Source organism: Saccostrea echinata, unplaced genomic scaffold, assembly GCF_033153115.1.
Source record: "Saccostrea echinata isolate AGI-Se365-2 ecotype Australia unplaced genomic scaffold, CSIRO_AGI_Sech_v1 ptg000054l, whole genome shotgun sequence".
NCBI lineage: Eukaryota > Metazoa > Mollusca > Bivalvia > Ostreida > Ostreidae > Saccostrea > Saccostrea echinata.
Window position 1 is genome coordinate 61,668,141 of NW_026889803.1, and position 19,544 is coordinate 61,687,684.

The 19,544-nt window shown below is 33.4% G+C and overlaps 2 protein-coding genes across 2 annotated transcripts in view; one reads left to right on the plus strand and one right to left on the minus strand.

Moving 5' to 3' along the window:
- The window catches only part of LOC133171525 (NADH dehydrogenase [ubiquinone] 1 beta subcomplex subunit 5, mitochondrial-like), a 317,834-nt gene that overhangs the window by 233,384 nt on the left and 64,906 nt on the right, over nt 1–19,544 (plus strand). The window lies entirely within an intron of this gene.
- LOC133172021 (putative nuclease HARBI1) lies at nt 2,573–3,152 on the minus strand. The gene is made up of 2 exons (XM_061306823.1): nt 2,866–3,152; nt 2,573–2,746 (listed from the first exon to the last, which is right to left on the minus strand). The coding sequence occupies exons 1-2, from the start codon at nt 3,125–3,127 to the stop codon at nt 2,589–2,591; spliced, it is 420 nt and encodes a 139-aa protein (XP_061162807.1). The 5' UTR covers nt 3,128–3,152; the 3' UTR covers nt 2,573–2,588.

The window sequence follows — 19,544 nt, forward strand, 5'->3', positions numbered from 1 at the left end:
CCCCTGCGCTAAGCCTCTATCTACTTTCAGTGAGAAGATTGTCGACTTATATAAAGATTCGCCGACATTCAATGGATTGTCTGGGTTTGAGACACAACCACTTGGTAAGTTTAAGTTAAAGCAGGCATGTCGATGAAAAAATGTATTGAATTTCAATTATTGTTAATTTGCAATACGTCTTAAAGTTTTATACAAAAGATATATTATGATTTGATTCATTCAAGTAAAGTAGACGCAGTAATAGACAACTATTTAGTACATACATGGATACATTTCATTTTGAAATATGGGGAGGGGTCAATTAGGGACGACCATTTGATTCCGGGGAAAGGGGGGAGGGCTGGCAGACTTTGGAAATAAATAATCTGTCCTCGAAAATGATTAAAATAAATAAAATCTGTCCTCAACTGGGCAAGAAAATAAATAACTTGTCCTCGAGTATAGTCCACTATTGCTAGTAATATCGCAAAAAATAGAGCCCCCCCCCCCCCCCCCCCCCAAGGAAATAGAGTTTTGGACTTTGTTGTTGTTGCTGTTTTTGTGGGTTTTTTTCGTCAGACCTTTTGAAGTGAAAAAGAAAATAAATAATCTGTCCTTGATCTTCTCGGAAATAAATAATCTGTCCTTCACCGACATGAAAATGAATAATCTGACTGTAAAATTTGCCAGACCCCCCCCCCCTTTACCCCCGAATCAAGTGGTCATCCCCTTAATAAACTAAAACGAGTTTTCTCCCTTGGTTTGGGATTGATTACAGTATGATTACAGCAGTAGATATCACAAGCAACGCCTTTACATGCCGCCTGTATGTTAAATCATTAATCATTTACCTCGTTAAGTATCATTTAAATCTTCCCAACAGCAAATCACAAGAATCCCTTCTTTAAATCCATAAACAGGCAGAATAAATATAATACAGTCCTTCAACATTTATTCACAAAATGACGTCACAGTACTAACAACGCCACCTTTCGTAAAAAGTTACTGTGATGGACTATACAAAGTGTCGTGTCCTAATTTTTATGAAAACCGCGGATGGTTACTTCATTCGAGTTGGTGGTCTATCTTATTTCATTTAAAGGTTTTGTCATGATTTTTTATCTAATTATAGAATTTTTTATACATGGGTGTGAATTTTGACAACTTTAAGGTCATATCCATGATTTTTTTTTACGGGGGGGTCAGAGTCCACATCAACTGTAACAAAAGTAAGACTTGGACATTTTTTGACAAGCATACAACAAACAAACACACGCGACCCCCCCCCCCCCCCCAAAGCTGAACATAACAGCTTTCACAAAACTTAAAACCTTATTTCATGGAGGGGGGGGTGTAGACACATAAGTCTTTTTTCCAAGTCTTTTCTTACAGTATTAAGAGGAGTTTGTGTTTCCAATTGGGAGAGGTGTCTAAGGTTATCTTTTTTTGTTTACTCTGAAAATCACCCCCTCCACGTACCCTCCTCAGTCTACAGATTCCTCCAGGGACTTTGTAAAATTTGAAATTTGTATTTACAGGGTAATGGGCACCAGAGAATTAAAACAAAAATGCATTATTAATTTTTCTTATAAACAGACGAAAGCAACATAGAGATCTTGGGCTCACCCAAAACTATGTGCATGCTAACGGAATTGCTCATTCCGAGCAATGAGGGAGAGCAGGTCGTCGATGAGTCTGATCTGGCACAGAATGTGGTCACCGTGGCGACAGAGGTAACCGCAGCGACAGAGGTAACCGCACCAGAAAATATAACAACTACAGCGACGACAAGCATGGTGCCAAACATGTAATTATAGTTCATAAATAAATAAATTGTTGATATAGACGTGCATAAATATCTTTTAATTCAATAAATAATAATACTTATTATAACAAATTCAAAATGTGTCTCTTCCTGAAGAGAATCTGCTATCACCATTCAAATTGGCGAAATTTAAGTATAGTTCTGCATTTAAAGTGTTCACACTTACCTGTCGACGTATTATAACCTACATGTGCTAATGTAAAAATAATGTACATGTAATAAGTTATAACATATTATATTATGTAATATAATAGGATAAAATAGAAATTCATGATTGCACACATTGCTTTGTTAACAAGTTTTAATCTATGGAATGTCAATAAGCTCAAAAGTTCGATCCTGCATCAATAGTTACTTACTAAACACATACATTATAGGTCAAAAAAGGTGGAGAATATAGGACAACACAAGAGGGTAAAACCTGAAGACGTGACTCAAATGCAGTACGCAGTGTTGGTGGAACAACAACAGAAATTACGGGAGCAAACGGTTTACTACAGGTTGATGAACAAAAAGCTTAGACGGGAGTTGGATATGTCTTCTGAAGATTAACTGTTTCTTTTTCATTTTTTCTCATATTCGTGGGTTTTTCTTCTAACCTATATTACTACAAGTATAACTTTATGAATTTGAAAACAACTATTTGTTAAGCGCACCTAAAGTGTTTGTACAATATAGAAATGAATCAAATACAATTTATGAATAAAATACAATAACTATACCAGTGTATACCAATAAACGCCTTAACTGTTTCCATTGGTACACATAAAATAAATGCAAGTTCTTAAAAATAATGTTGTGTGATATAATTTCTTATGTTTTTCCCATCCTCGGGTCCGTTGTACTGCCCTTGAATATTTCCATCGACGTCCAAGTCTTGATCTTCGTCTGCAAGTGGCTCCCAGAATAAAATAGCAAGATTGTGAAGTACAGCACATGCTCCTGAAATCAAAACGTATACGTTCACACAACAGGTACCTAAAAACATGCAAATAATTACTTGTGAATACTAAATGAACATGTCCCTAAGCCTGTTAACTACATCTGTCTAAGTCTTGTACCTATGACTGTGCAGACCCTCTCCGGTGTCATCCGTATTTCAGCATGGAGGACGTGAAAACGCCTCTTCCACCAACCAAATGCACGCTCAATGGTCACCCTGGTCTTCGAATGGGCCGAGTTAAAGCGTTCCTGAGCTGATGTCGATGGTCTCAGATACGGGGTCATAAGATAAGGTTTACATGCGTAACCGCTGTCACCAAGAACAACCCCATCCTTAATCGAGTGAAACTTCTCTTCTATAGTTTGTCTTATTCCTGACATACGGAATATATGACTGTCATGTGTACTTCCGGGCCATCCAGCTACGATGTTGGTAAATCTGCCTGAAAAATATGTTCTCGTTTTGAAGTAAAATATATCAGGAGTTGGGATTTCAGAATATCGAAGAAAATCTCTCTCTCTCTCTCACATACCTGTATAATCACAAATCGCCTGTACATTTACTGAGTGGAAGCCTTTCCTATTAACGTACGCTGGTTCATTTTGAGAAGGGGCTTGGATTCGTACATGGGTGCCATCTATGCACCCTATGACACCCGGGAATCCAGCTAAATTGAAGAATTGGTTTTTGATGATGGTAAGTTCATCATCGGCAGGCCATCTGATAAATCAGTGCGCCAGGGAAACAAGGGCTCTGGAAACTTTACGGACAACTCTCGAAACAGTTGACTTGTTCACTCCAACAGTATCTCCGATGACTTCAAGAAAACTCCCACTAGCGTAATATCGCAAAGAAATGAGGACCTAAAGATTTGAAATAAAGTGGTATATATGTCTTTATGATAATTTTAGTCACAAAAAAAGTCAAACAATTTATTTTATGGGCTTTTAAATTACCTTGTAAGATGTTATTCTAATGATTCAAAGAAAGAAAACATGCATTGCTATATCCAAGAAAATTTCGAGAGGGGCCTACCTTAAGGGAAAAAAAATAGGAAAAGTCAGTATTATAGGCAAGTTTTTGTTGTGTTTTTTACAGACGTATACATGCATGTCATATTATTTAAAGTGTATTAGAAACGATGTGACTATTATTAATATACATGTATTTCACTTTATGTTTTAATTAGTTAAGATAATTTTGAGTTCCTCCGATTTTTTTCTAATGCCATGAACTATACACCAACTTCCCGTGTTCTGGTCCGAATTCGGAAGAGATTGTGATATGAATTGAAAGAAATAGTAAAATATTAAATTTTAGATTTAAATTTTTTAAAGTCACTTTTGTCGATAACTAAATAAATAACCCGAATAGTTAATATATTAGTTTCGATTTTTAAAAAAACTTAATTTAGGTTCAAAGTTCATAATATTCAAACCAAATTCAGTTTCTCTCGATTTACCGGCATTAAATCATGAAATAAAAAAAAAAGGAGTTCATAATTATGTTATAACAATCTGATTAAAATTAGATGTTCCAAATCCGCTGCCGCCTCTAGCGGTAGCGGATTCGGAACATCTAATTTTAATTACATGTAGATTGATTTTATAGCAGATTTGATTTAAAAATCCTTCCAAAATATTTATTACTTTAATGTAAATTCACCTGATGAAGAAAAAAAAAAATTAATTCAGCCAAAATTTAATTAAATGATAATGAAACACGCAGGATTAATGAGTTTGATTTATTTATTCAATTTACGAAAAATGGTGAAGACCTACAATATCAACAATGAAATCTGATAAAATTACTATTGTAGAATTGCATATTTTTATGTAAACTAAATCTTAAACATGTAATTTTTGGCACTATATATATATATATATATATATATATATATATATATATATATATATATATATATATATATATATATATATATATATATATATATATATAAAAAATCATATGTGGATTTCATACAAATGTAGTACAGTGTACATGAATATACATGTATATTAATTCAATTTTTTTTTAGTAATTTATGTTACAGATTTTATTAATGTGGGCCTTCACCATTTTTCATACATTGAATAAATAAATCAACCTAATTAATACGGCATATTTCCATAATGATGGCGAATAAAATCAAGATATTACATAAATTGTCTAATTAATCTTAGAGGAAAGATTTTAAATGATTCAAATACTACAAAACGCGGTCCACCCCGTCGACGACTCCTCTAAATGTATCACAAAATGTGTTTTTAAAACAGCCACAGCATTTTTATTTTAAAACGAAATATTTTTACATTCGACTGGCCTTTAATATCCCAGACACAGTCGGTTGGTGTTTTATACATGTACAAGGACATATATAGACCCCCCCCCCCCCCCAAAAAATGATACTAGCATATAGTTGCGGATCGTCAGTTTCCAAGCACCTGTGACATGCTTACATGATATGCACAAAGGGGAATAACTCTAATATTTTAGAATCACTCAAGAATTTTGTCGTCACAGTTCACCTGTGTATAATCAAACAAGATTATTCAAATAATATGAGATGTATGTATGTATAATCATGTTCATGTATAATATGTATAATAATTATTAATTATTCTTGTACTATATGGGTAAAATATTGTCAGGATCCGCCAACAATAGTCCAGTCAAATTGTCATAAACCTTAAACAAATTGCAACAGAATTTTTTTCTTTATTTATAATTAGTAAATTGTATTATAATCAACATATAAAAACTCTAGAAAAATATATAAAGGCGAAAGATGTGTTTTTCAGAAATAAATATTTACTGGTCTGATAAAATATGTATTGCAGAAATGTGCTACCATATGCACCAAGGGAGACAATTTTAACCACTGTAAACAAATCACTTTTCTTCTTAAAGAAGCATAATAAAATTTATAATTCATTTTGTATACATGCTTTGGTTTAAATTTCACCAATGCACTGGAGATATAAGATCTGAGAATCTTATATATGTCTAAACTTAACGATATATTGTTGAAACCTTAGTATATACTACATTATCTGCATCACAATTTTTAAGCATGTAGGAACCTTTCTTTCAAATATTAGGTCTATGAATCACAAGAAATTATATATTAATCATGTATTTCTGTAAAAATTCAATCTTCCAATTAATAATAACTCGTGCACATATATAACATGTATAAATTAGTGTTTACTTCTCTTATATTAGATATTGGAAAGGTTAGGGGAAATATTCTATGGAAAGTTGTTAGTGGTATTTTTGCAACATAAAAATATTTTATTACCTACAGTTGTAAAAGTTATATTTTGGTGTATGACCTTGTTTAAAGATTTTTTTTTCTTTAGAATATTGATTATATTAGTGAGATCTACTTTGCTATTTCCAAAAAAAATAGATTAGGCCATCTTGGAAAAATTTTTTGGTTGCCCTCTCCCGACTGACTGACTAAAAATGGCCCAACTCAAAACTTTTTTGTTTTTACATTCCAGGACATCATATTTTTTTTCTTTTTATTCCTCTTATCCTGTCAGCAAATATGTTGAAATTGTCTAGAAAAAAAAGATTTTCTTACCTACCTGCCGATTTAATAATTTTACCCTGAATCAAGAGAGGGCAAACAAACAATACTTTAATGATGGCCTTATTCATATTTTTGGGGGGGGGGGGGTGCATAATCACTATAATTATGCTTATTATGTATAGTATATTTTATTGTAATTTGTAAACATATTTCTTAAATATTATATTTGTGTCACTTTGATTCAGATTTCGCTTCTAGTTTCTATTTAACATAACCCCGGAGCCAAGTAGGGTCACACGAGGGCCGGGATCTAAATTTACAGGAAGTCTTTGAAATAAGCGGCATTGTGGATTATTTGTATTTTTTTAAACACATCCTATTATGTAATAGATTTGTGCATTTCAGCTTTTTAAAAACTACACAACATTATCGACTTATTTTCCAAGTAGCATCCCAAATACACCTGCATATATAAGAAAAGTTTTGTAAAAATACTATTTTCCTATCACGAAAAATGAAATTTATCACTTAAAAGAGCATAGAAAATGATCAGATAGGTAATTTAATTGTCATAAAAATGACTCTAGATCTAAGCCTCTATAAGCAGTGCTTGTGAAGATTGGTTGATTGTATGTTGTTTTACGCCCGGTTCAAGAACTTTTCACTTATATAGAAACGTCACCATAATTATATCGGCAAAGTGCTTGAAATTTAGACCTTTACACGGCGCTTAGGGCTATTGAGCAGTGAGGGTTCTTTATCATGCCAATGCCTACATGTACCATGATATGGGGCCTTTAATGGGGTTTTTAAAGTCTCATCCTAAAGACCTGCAACGTTTACTTCAAAGTGCCGAGAGCTTAAATGATGTGATACCCCCCCCTCCCCCCCGAAACACACACACAAATTACAAAATAAATCCAAAGGAGATATAAAAACTATCAATGAACATTATATTGAATACAAAAAGAAGCAATTTGAATATATACTATTGAGGTTGACATTTAGGTGAAGAACCAGTTCCAGTTTCAAGATTATCATTCATTTATTTTTTAGATATTCTGTGGCACCTTCAATGGATTTTTACGATATTACTTTTTATTATATCTTTTAATTAACCTTTCAGATAAAAGCAATGGGGAAAACTGACTTTTAAGATTTCGTTCAAGTGATACGTATCCATAGATATGACGTATTTCAGATGATTGTCCTAAGCATGCATTGCTTTAAAGGGAGATTTGTCGGGAAGGGGGGGACTGACCCCCTCCCCCTGAGATTTTCAAGAGTTAAAAGGTTATATGTAAAAGTAACAAAAACATGTCTATGAACCCATTTCCCCAGGACACTTATTAAAATGGCAACAAGTCATGTGCATTATGAACCCATTCCCCGGGACACTTATTTAAAAGGCAAGAAGTCGTGTGCATTATGAAAAGAGACCCCCCTCCCTCCCTTCTCCTCTGAAAAGGTTTTTAAGTTTGAGGCAATTAATTTTATTTATTTTCATTTCCTTTTACTTATTTGTTTATTTATTTATTTATATTTGCTTGTCAGAAAACTTCCGAGACTTGACATCTGTGATATTTAATATGAACCCTCCCCCTCCACCCCCCACCCCTGATAAAAATTCCTGGGATGAGTGCTTAATTGTCCCCTATATATAATTTAAAAAAAAATTATTTTAACTAATAAAACTTGTCATTCTTACTATGGCTACATATTCTTTATCCCTACACAAAGCCATACTGAGGAATTGGAATAGTTTTATTTTTCAATTATGTCCGTTGCCATGGAAACAGGAATTCATAACAATTAATGAAATAATTACCAGTTTCAGTGTGCAGGATTCATTTCTGCATGACCTATCAAGAAAATTCAAGATCATATAGATGGCAAAACTATTTTTATGCATATATAGAGTGTCTTTTTAAACAGTGATTTATCGGCATTTTTGAACAAAAATCGGGTTTTTTGAAAACTGAAAAAAGTGATGTTTGGACAAATATATTTTTCTAGAGTTTTGATATATCAAAAGGCACATTATAAATAACAAAATTCTACTGGAATAATTTCTGTTGCAATTTGTTTAAGGTTAGGGTGTTTTAGGACTAAATTGACTGGACTACAAGGTGACGCAATATGTGACGTAATCAACTAAAAAAAAACAAGGGAAAGGGGAGGTTGTGGTGTTTGTTGACTGTTTTCGTATGGACAGTACATGACAAAGTGAGTTTTTTTTATCAGTTATATACCTGTAATTCTGTTGATAATGCCTGCGACCTTCTAGTCCTATGGCCGATTATTGGGTCAAGTAAATCCACGATTTGTTTTATTGATTCCTTTCCAAATCGATACCGCCTCCGAATTTCCTCTTCACTCATGTTTTGTAAAGAAAAACGTTCTCTAAAAACCCTATCCGCTCTTCTTCTACCCAACTGACCAAACATTACGTTGGCCGCCATTGTTAATGAGCGTTTAAAGAAGCCCTCTTGGCTTCATTAAAATACGAGAAGTTAATGAAGCTTTAATGCATCGATTCGTTTATTAAAACATTGATACAACGGAATTTAATGACACATTAAAAATGATCAGTTTAATGAAGCTTTAATTATTCATTAAATATTGATACAACCGGATCCAGATCTACAGAAAAAATGCTGACCACTATCCAGAGTCATGGGGTACATGTTTGAGGAAAGAGTGACAAGAAAGAGGACTAATATCAATTTATTTTTAAAATTCGACTATAAGTCAAGTCAAAATATCTATTCCTCAATATTTTTTTCTTTGAGTTCATCCCTGTGATTGTGTGATTAAAGGTACTTTCTGTACTAGTCTTGAAAAATGTCAACATCTTTGGATTTATGTGCTAGCCTTGAAGCCCGCAGTGAAGATTGTATACTAGTTTAAATAAGATAAATTCAAATAATAATTTGTCTCTGAAGTTATATCTAATTCAATATTAATTTTATGCTGTTTTTTTATGTTGATCTCATCAGGAAATACGAAATTGATTTTTTTAAATAATATTTTTTTTCCAACGAACTGATTATCTTAACAGTTTAGTGTTGTCAACAAGTACCCAGTTAACAGGTTAACTGGGTACTTGCTGGGTACGATGCGAGTATCAGTTAGTAAAACTGCTACTCGGATATATAAAATTTTACATTTTACAGGTTTAAATCAGCAGGAAAAAGTATAATTTGCCTTTAATTTTCCTTATTTTATTTACCATCATTTAACGATAGACTAGACCTAGTGTTTTACAAATACAAACAATTTGTTTTTATAAGTATTTCACAGTTTATCTACTTGGTGGCTTTCATTGCCAAGGGGTATACAAGTTTTGAAGGCTTGAGTTCATTATAATTACTTCACACAATTCTGCGCTAGTCTGCAGTACAAGATTGAAGAGGACGCCGCCATATGCATCAAAATAATTTTTAAAAATGATTGAATTTAGATCCGTAAGGTGTAAAAAATTTTTGGAATTAACATGCATGGGTGGGACACCAAATATGCTAAATCACCTAAGATTGAAAATTAACTCTGAAACAAGCGATATATTATAAAGGACATCCCGCAAAACAGCAAACTATTTACGTGGTGTTCAAGGAAATATTATTCAGAAGATATTTAATACTGTGGGTTTGTTATTAAGTATAAAGTTTATAAGCAGTGCATTTGTGTTTTATATATACCGGTACATACAAAATTAATGATGATTTATATTTATAATAAATGGTAACGATGTTACATATAGTGATATACAAAATGTATTTCAGTTACCATTCAGTATATATACCACGAAAAAGGATGTTTTGAGGTCTAAAGAAAAACCACTTGAGTAACCGGTTACTCGATTGGAAAAGTAAGCGAGTAATTGTTACTATAAATCGTCAGATTTGACAACACTAGTTTAAAGTCCTATCTCAATACTTTCTATTTTTGACATGAAAGAGTTATAGTTCTTAGTGCGCTCTTTTGTGAAAAAGTCAGAAAATGTACAAATCTTGCAGGATTTCTGGGACACTCAGCATGTAAACAATATGCTGAATGTTGATGAAAAAACACCTGACAAATATGCAAATGAAACACTGTATTGTTCCTGAATTTTCATGCATCAGAAACAGAAAGGACAGCGATATTAATTTTTATCACAGGAAGTTATTGAAAAGTGTTGACGGTCCTTCTCCAAATACGGGTGTTGCTAAAATGCAGAATGGAAATCAGAATGTAAAGCGGAACGGAGTGGAAAATATGATACCATTTTAAAGCCCTTGAAAATATATATATTATACCAAAAAAAACAATATACATTATATATGTTGTTCATATTTAACCTTGATTATCAAAAACGAGTTGATCTATTCATGTATATATTCTCATATGAAGTTTCCTGTACAAAAGCAAAGCAAAGGGTACAGAAAACATGAAAATATGATGCCGTACACATGGTATATATAAAACGTTGTGGTAAAATATGAGTGAATTAGCTTTATAAAAGACCACTCTGATCAACATGAATAGCCAGTATTCGATATTTATATGAGCAAACACAACATAATTTTCGATGCACAGGCACAAAGCATGGATAACAATGATATCGTATAATTCTGCACCACCACCCTCCACCACTCACCCACCCCCCATCCCACCCCACCCCTGATGATGCATAGATGTAGCCTACGTTCTCTCCATTTTGAGTGCCTGACGGTGGATAGCCCTTATCCAGGATATTTTTTGAGGGGGGGGTTACATCCCAGTCAAAAAAAGTTTGTTTGTTTATTGTTTAACGTCCCTCTCGAGAATTTTTCACTCATATGGAGACGCCACCACTTGCTGGTGGAGAGCTACAAATTTTGACCTATACTCGGCACTCAGGGCCATTGAACAGTGAGGGATCTTTTTTTTGTGCCACGTAAATGAATTGATTAAAACTGCATGGACCGTCTACAGTAATAAGATTTCCTCAGTTCTGCATTTTTACGTATTTCACTTTTTTACATTAGGTTTTTCGGTCTGACAAAATTTGGTCATTTTTCTTTTATTTACTAAATACTATGTACACATAATAACTCCAGTTCAGGTGGTACGAACCCCATCCTGAACCCCTCTAGATCTGCACATGCCTGTAGTTGTAATAAGCGTGTCCTTTATTCCTTCCTTAATGCCAGTGATCGTTGTCTATATAGAACACAATTGTGCACATAATTATTCTCTTTCTCTGCCCCCCCCCCCCACCTCCCCCTGCCTTAAAACACCATTGTCTGTTTCATAGTAAATGATCAAATAAAGAGAGTTTTGTCTTTAGTGAATAAGCGTAAAAAATTAGATTTGGACAAGTGATGAATGAGGCGTTAAGATAGATACTAATGAGCTGTGTATCTATAATATGTATTTCATTGACCACCGCTTGTAGTTTTTAGAGGGGGAGGGGGTTTCATGAATAAATTACATTTTTTATGTTATTTTTTTTAATGAGATATAAACTGTATGATAAAGAATACTGGTACCTGTCTGTTTTTCTATATGTGTGAAGTAAATAATTTGATATAAGATTTTCCATTCCGTTCCGCTTTCCATGCCGTTTTCCATTCCACGTTTTAGCAACACCCTCCAAATACAATGTACATCAGGTGCGTAGCTAGGCCTGCGCAAGTATGCAAGTGCTTTCACATCATTTTCACGAAAAAATACATAATAAATAAATAATAATAAAACAAAAAATTAAATCCCATCATAAATCAGGCAATACTTTTTCTTCTTTATCGTTAATTTATTGATGAGGAAATAAGCCTTAAGGTGGCCCCCAAACCCCCTGCCTTGATTTGCTTCCACATTAAACACCTCCTAGCTACGCCCCTGTACATGCCTCTGAAACGTCATAATTTTTACAATCAGTGATAAATTCAGGGCTTTCCCACTCTCACATAATTATTTCTATTAGTTTTTTTTTTCTTTATTGGGAATGACAAATACATTTAACATTCAAAATCGAATTGAGAATTCTCCGCTACATCATGGTTGTCCTAGTCAGACGACCAAGCGCGTCTCTAATTTAAAGAGTTCCAGTAATGGAACATGAAAGTATTCACATTGAAAAATATAAATGAATAAAAATACAAACATTTTTTTTCCTTTAGCAAATTAATTTTAAACTAGAAATATGTCCATAGGACATGAATGCCCCGCCAAGGGTATATTAGTAATGCAACATTTTAACACAAATTGAGAAAAGTGAGGTCAAGGTCAAAGGAAAGGTCAAGGTCAAAAAATATTGCTGCAGTTGAATAGCTTACATCAGTATGTATCAGCATATGACGTTTGATTCAGAAACTAATTTAAGAAAAGTGAGGTCAAGATCAACGGAAAGGTCAAGATCAAAAAATGTTGATGTAGTTGAAAAGGTTACATCAGTATGTATTAGCATATGAAGTTTGATGAAAATATTATGAATGGTTTCTTTAAAACTGAGCTAAACACTAATTTAAGAAAAGTGAGGTCAAGGTCAAAGGAAAGGTCAAGGTCAAAAAATATTGATGCAGTTGAATAGCTCTCATCAGTATGTATCAGCATATGAAGTTTGACACTAATTTAAGAAAAGTGAGGTCAAGGTCAAAGGAAAGGTCAAGGTCAAAAAATGTTGATGCAGTTGAAAAGGTTACATCAGTATGTATTAGCATATGAAGTTTGATGAAAATATTATGAATGGTTTCTTAAAAACTGAGCTAAACACTAATTTAAGAAAAGTGAGGTCAAGGTCAAAGGAAAGGTCAAGGTCAAAAAATATTGATGCAGTTGAATAGCTCTCATCAGTATGTATCAGCATATTAAGTTTGACACTAATTTAAGAAAAGTGAGGTCAAGGTCAAAGGAAAGGTCAAGGTCAAAAAATGTTGATGCAGTTGAATAGCTCTCATCAGTATGTATCAGCATATGAAGTTTGATAACACTATCTTGAATGGTATCTTTAAAATTGAGCTAAAAACTTATTTAAGAAAAGTGAGGTCAAGGTCAAAGGAATGGTCAAGGTAAAAAATATTGATGCAGTTGAATAGCTCTCATCAGTATGTATCAGCATATGAAGTTTGTTAAAAGTATCATGAATGGTTTCATTAAAACAGAGCTAAACATTAATTTAAGAAAAGTAAGGTCAAGGTCAAAAGAAAGGTCAAGGTCAAAAAAATGTTGATGCAATTGAATAGCTTACATCAGTATGTATCAACATATGAAGTTTGATTACACTATCTTGAATGGTATCTTTAAAACTGAGCTAAACACTAATTTAAGAAAAGTGAGGTCAAGGTCAAAGGAAAGGTCAAGGTCAAAAAATGTTGATGCAGTTGCATAGCCCTCATCAATATCTATCAGCATATGAAGTTTGATAAAAATATCTTGGATAGTTTCTTTGAAACTGAGCTTTGAACAGAGCTAAACGCAAAGTGTGACGGAAGGACAGACGGAAGGACAGAAGGATGGAAGGACGGAAGGACGGAAGACGGACATGACAAACACTATATGCCCCGGCCATATTCATGGCGGGGCATAAAAAGTAATTCATATTTCCAATACTGAAACGCAGGGATAGAAACATTTTTATGAAGGTACTATCATTATGAAAGTCACGTTCTGATTCATTTTTCATGATTACACCAACTATATATGCCAAAATAAACAAGAGGCCCATGGTCTACAATGCTCACCTGAGTAACTTTGGCCTTGCTGTGTTTCACCTGATTTTCCCCCTTGTAGTACCTATTGTGGCCCCATCCTAGCCTAAGGGGTCATGATTTGAATAATTTAGAATCTACACTACCCCAGGATGCTTCCACATAAGTTTCAGCTTTTCTGTCCTAGTGGTTCTTGAGAAAAAGATTTTTAAAGATTTTTTCTACATACCGCATATACTTTAAGTCGGTTTTTCGGGAGTTAAATTTTGGTCCAAAACTCTATGTCGGACTTATAGGCGAGTCATAAAAAGCATAGTATTTTTCTGGATGGCGAACTGTAGTAATTTATAAAGATTTCTCATGATTATCATTGAACAATGTCTGGATATATTATATCATTTATGTTTTCTAAGATTATACATAAAGTACAAGTATTTACATATTTTAATAACTTTATTTTTATCTTAAGTGTGCATTATGTATTTTTCTTAATGATTTTAAATTAAATATCAGCGTCATTTCTAAAAATATTAATTGAAACCAGGTTAAAACATTAGAGCATTGATTTTAAATTGTCAACTGAATCTGGCAAAATGTTGTACCGACTTATAAGCAGGTCAATGGCAAATCCCTCAAAAATAACCTTAAAAAATACAACCAACTTATAGGCGGACTGACTTATAGGCGAGTATATACAGTATTTCAATGTAAAATTTGGATTCCCTACAGTGGCCCTGCCCTTCCCCCGGGGGGTCACAATTTGAACAATTTAGAATCTAAAGTACCAAAAGATGCTTCCACATAAGTTTCAGCTTTTCTGTCCTAGTGGTTCTTGAGAAAAAGATTATTAAAGATTTTTTCTACATATTTCAATGTAAAACTTGGATTCCCTATTGTGGCCCCACCCTACCCCAGGGGTCATGATTTGAACAATTTAAAATCTACACTACTCCAGAATGCTTCCACATAAGTTTCAGCTTTTCTGGCCTAGTGGTTCTTGAGAAGAAGATTTTTAAAGATTGTTCCTATATATTTCAATGTAAAACTTGGATTCCCTATTGTGGCCCCGCCCTATGCCCAGGGTCATGATTTGAATAATTTAAAATATACACTACCCCAGGATACTTCTTTGTTAAACATTTCAAATCCAAATCTTGCCAGGACATTTCATTGTAAAGCCAGGAGTTACTTATTTTTATGAAATTCCCATTTCCTAAGACTTTTGACTTAATGTCAGGACTTTCGCAAACAAGACAAATTAATAAAATTTAAACATGCACATGCTAATAAATGTTATAACATAATGACAGGAATTTATATTGCTTTTAATGAATAATATCCAGAAAATCATAAAATGAATAAATTTTCAATTCTCACATATTATACTTGATACATAGAAAGACACTGACCCTAGTACAATTTTTTTTCTATCGAATATTTTCTGAAATACTGAAGCTGTCAGGGAAGAGTTATGAAAAGGTATTGCAGAAAAACATGTTTACAGACAAACAATATTATACCATTTTCAAATAACACAAGTTCTAACATTTCTGAGGTGATCTTTATCCATTAGAAATAAATTGTACTCTTTATCTTTACTTAGGATGCTTTGTTCATGGGACACTGAGTGCAAGCATAGTTTCCTTCAAGAGCACTGCTCATACAAATTTAGCCATCTTGCAGTACAAGTAATGACTTTTGTTTCCCTGCAGAAGTAATATTTTCCCCCCCAAAATTGTATCACCAAAGATAAGGTGTTCCTCTTTAAGTTGGTTTTCCAATGGCTTTAAATTCAGAAGACCATTAGGGATACAGAAGGATGGAGCAGTAAATTTCCAGTTTTCATTTCACATTACATTTCGGCTATATACATTATTATAACAGTAACTTGATCCGAAGAGTCGTATCACGTCGAGTTGACAGGCGCGGATCATCAGATCAAACGAGACGCGAAGAGTCTCGTTTGATCTGATGATCCGCGCCTGTCAACGAGACGTGATACGGCTCTTCGGATCAAGTTACTGTTATAATGATAAATTTATTATATACCCCCCTTACAACTAGCAAAATATAGTTTTAAAAAAACTTTTTGAGATCAATTATATAAGATTTTCCCATTAAACAAAGCATTTTGTCAAGGAACTTTTTGATGCGCATGAAAAATAACGTCACGTTTCTGTGTACTACGTCATCAATTTCAGAGAGGGGTGATATGGATTCAGAAAACCACAGTGTGGTGATCTGGAAAGCTGGATCACACCGTCACGTGATTGTACGAAATCTACAGTAAAATTGAGTGATACACACTTGGGTATATAATAAAAACATATCTTGCTCAAATTATGGCATAAGAAATGGCTCTCCTATACCTTCATCACCTGCATACGGGGTTTATATCTCTCAGTTGATTTGATACGCAAGAGCATGCTCTATGTATGAACAATTTCTAAAACCAGAAATAGCTAGTTTCAAATGTTGAATGGATGTCAGAAAAACAAATCACTGATTTGAGGTGGTTACTAAACAGTAAACTATCATCTTCATAGTCACATGCCTGGCTAGAAGTATCATTCTTTGTATCTTCCTCTTTATCAGTGTCATTTGGTTCATCAAACTGTCTTTGACATCACTATCTTTATTATCTTCATCCGAATCTGTATGATTTCACTGTTGTCATCACCCATAGCAGCCAGAGATATCTGTACAAAAGAAAACTAAACATGAGTCATTGAAACAAGAGTACACCAAATAAAATTTAAATTAATATTATAAATGCAATTTCCACACCTAAAAACTATATCGTCTGCATACTCAGAAAACATGACTTTGTATGTGACATCATACTTTCGTCACTTTCTGACTTAAAACGGCTCGGGTATATCAGATTTTGTCAGAATAATCTGAGAGGCTAGGAATCTTGTTGTATGGAGAATTTGAGAATAACATTATTTCCCATTTTGATTTTAATACTGAATATCGTTTTTTTTTTTTTTTAAAGATGAACCTAAAATACACAGTAAAACTAAAAGAATTTACTGAAAATTTTATCGTCATAAACAGAGATCATAACAACATTTCAGAGGTATAGAGTTGTAGAATAATTATTAAAAACAGTAAAACTGCGCTTGCCCTAACGGTCAGACATATTGATGTTCATTCATCACTAAGCAATACAATACTTACAAATATCGTGACAGGCTTGCAGATGTGAAAAAAGTCGTTGTTTACTGCACAATGTGACAACAATGTTCTGCTCCACGATCTGCCATGTGTGTTGGACGGTTTCCATACAAATTGTTCTTGGCATAAATGTATCATCATAGTAATTCGAAAATTTTTTGTGCCTTAACACTTTTTATCAGTAAAATTGGTTGAGCACGGTGATTTATATTTTATTTTACAAAAATGAAGTTCGTTTTGTCACTGATAAAAAAAATACATGTTTTTTTTTTCACAAGACTCTCCGTAAATGTCAAGCTATTTCTTAATGGTATACAAAATACCCCTACACCATGTCTGCAGCATTCTCTCGCGCGAACTTCCGAGAAGTGGTACAAATAAGTGATCTTCGATCAATTAGCACACAGTGTATGAAGGACAAACCACCTGTCAACTCAGCTTTGAACATTTATTTGTCATAAAATGTTTGCTAAAATATACTTTCTTTTTGTAGAAAAAACATAAGTTCTTATTCATCACAAATTATCATTTTCAAGAATAAAATGACAAACCGCATTTTCATGGTATGGTACGAAATCACTTTACACCGTCTTGTAAGCATCTTCTCGCGAGAATTCACCGAGAAGCGCAATATAGGAGTTCAAGGAGCGGCAATGTTTAGATATATAGTGAAAATGTAATGCAATGCCCAACGGATGCCCATCATGGACGCTTATTCTTCACTTAAAGCATGTTCTCTTTCCCAAAAAAGCTTGGTCTAGCTAGGCCTACAGTCAAGGGAATGTTGGAAGAAGTATAGATATCCTAGCAAGTGGGGTAAGTGGCGAGTGGTTCTTTGTAATACTTAAAACGATGAAACATTAGAACACAAATACTGCTATATTTAGTGCAGATGTTATGTTGTATATTTCAATATTTATTTTTTTTTTTTAAACAGAAGAAACGAATTGAATACGTGTAAAATGCTTTTTGGCATACAGTCAAGTCCATGAAGATCAAACATACATACACAGTTAAATATTTCCCGGTTTTGCATGTTAAAACTTTAGTTAGTGGAAGACTATATAAACAGATATTAAGTATCAGTTAAATAAATGTTAAATTTATTGATGCAGTGCAGGGGATATTAATTGGGTCTGTTTATCTTTCTGTTCATCAATCTGTCTGTCTGTAACACTTGGTTTTCTTAATATTTCTAGAAAACCTTCAGATATTGCAATGAAATTTTATATCATAACTCCTTTTGACTTATCCCACTGCGAGACATAATTTATTGTCGATACAAATTTAATATTGTTTATAAATTAAACATTACCCCTATAGATTTTGAAGTGAAATGGTCAGAGGTCAAGGGCCCCCCCCCCCCTTCCCCTAGGTTGTTGATTTTAAATATTTATTATTATTATTTGTCATTGTATATCATTAATATTCTATGAGAGCCACTTCAGAATGTATTAAAATAGCTTGAAAATAAGAAAATCGGTTTTTCCCCCTTGTGTGAAAATCATTATGTTGAGTCATAGTTATATAGATTCTTATAATTGCACTGTAAGCAGTAAAATTGTAAACTATTAGTTGTATCAGATACTGTAGATTCCTCATTTTTCGTGAGTACTCTTATCGCGAAATGTCTTAATTATTTCTTGTTATAATTACCAATCAATTTAACAATGTAACAGCGATTTGATTTAACTTTTTTTATCAGAGTGTTTAAAAAGCGATTTTCATGGGGTAAATGAAAGCGTTTGATGCGTGAACAGGTAATTGTTTTCAAAATTATCAGATAGCACAGGTAGATGGCCTGTCAATAAAATCAGAACCTATTGTTTGTTTTTTCTTTTAATGATTGACGGGCAGTACATTACTGACCTTGAACTAGGTAGATTTTAGGGGCATTTAACGTTATATTGGGTGTTTAATAAGGTCCCACCTTGCCACGTGCTAGAGTTAAATAATTATGGTCCATCGACCAAGAATGTTCAGAGTTGGTGTAATCATGAAAATAGCTCTTTAAAAAAAATCGTGAATGTTTAGAAATAATTCTTCATGTTTTCAAAATGATTCTGTTTTGATTTCTTTTTCTACAATGCATAGAGTACAGAAAGCTTATGTTTTAACTGGTTAGAATTATCCGCAGAATTAACCACATGCCACGAATCTTCGAAATTAAACACATAATAACACATGATTGAGAAACAAAAATAATTTTCCATAAATCACTGTATTAGCAAAATAGATATAAAACATCAATGTATGTTTTGTGTATGAGCACTGATTATGCTGGTAGCTGTGACCTCGATCGGGCATATGCGAGCTAGAGAAGGGTTGCATAACTGTAAACAAACAAAACACGGGGTGTATGTAAAATGCGTGCAGTTAAAGACTAAATTATTTTATGCTATATTT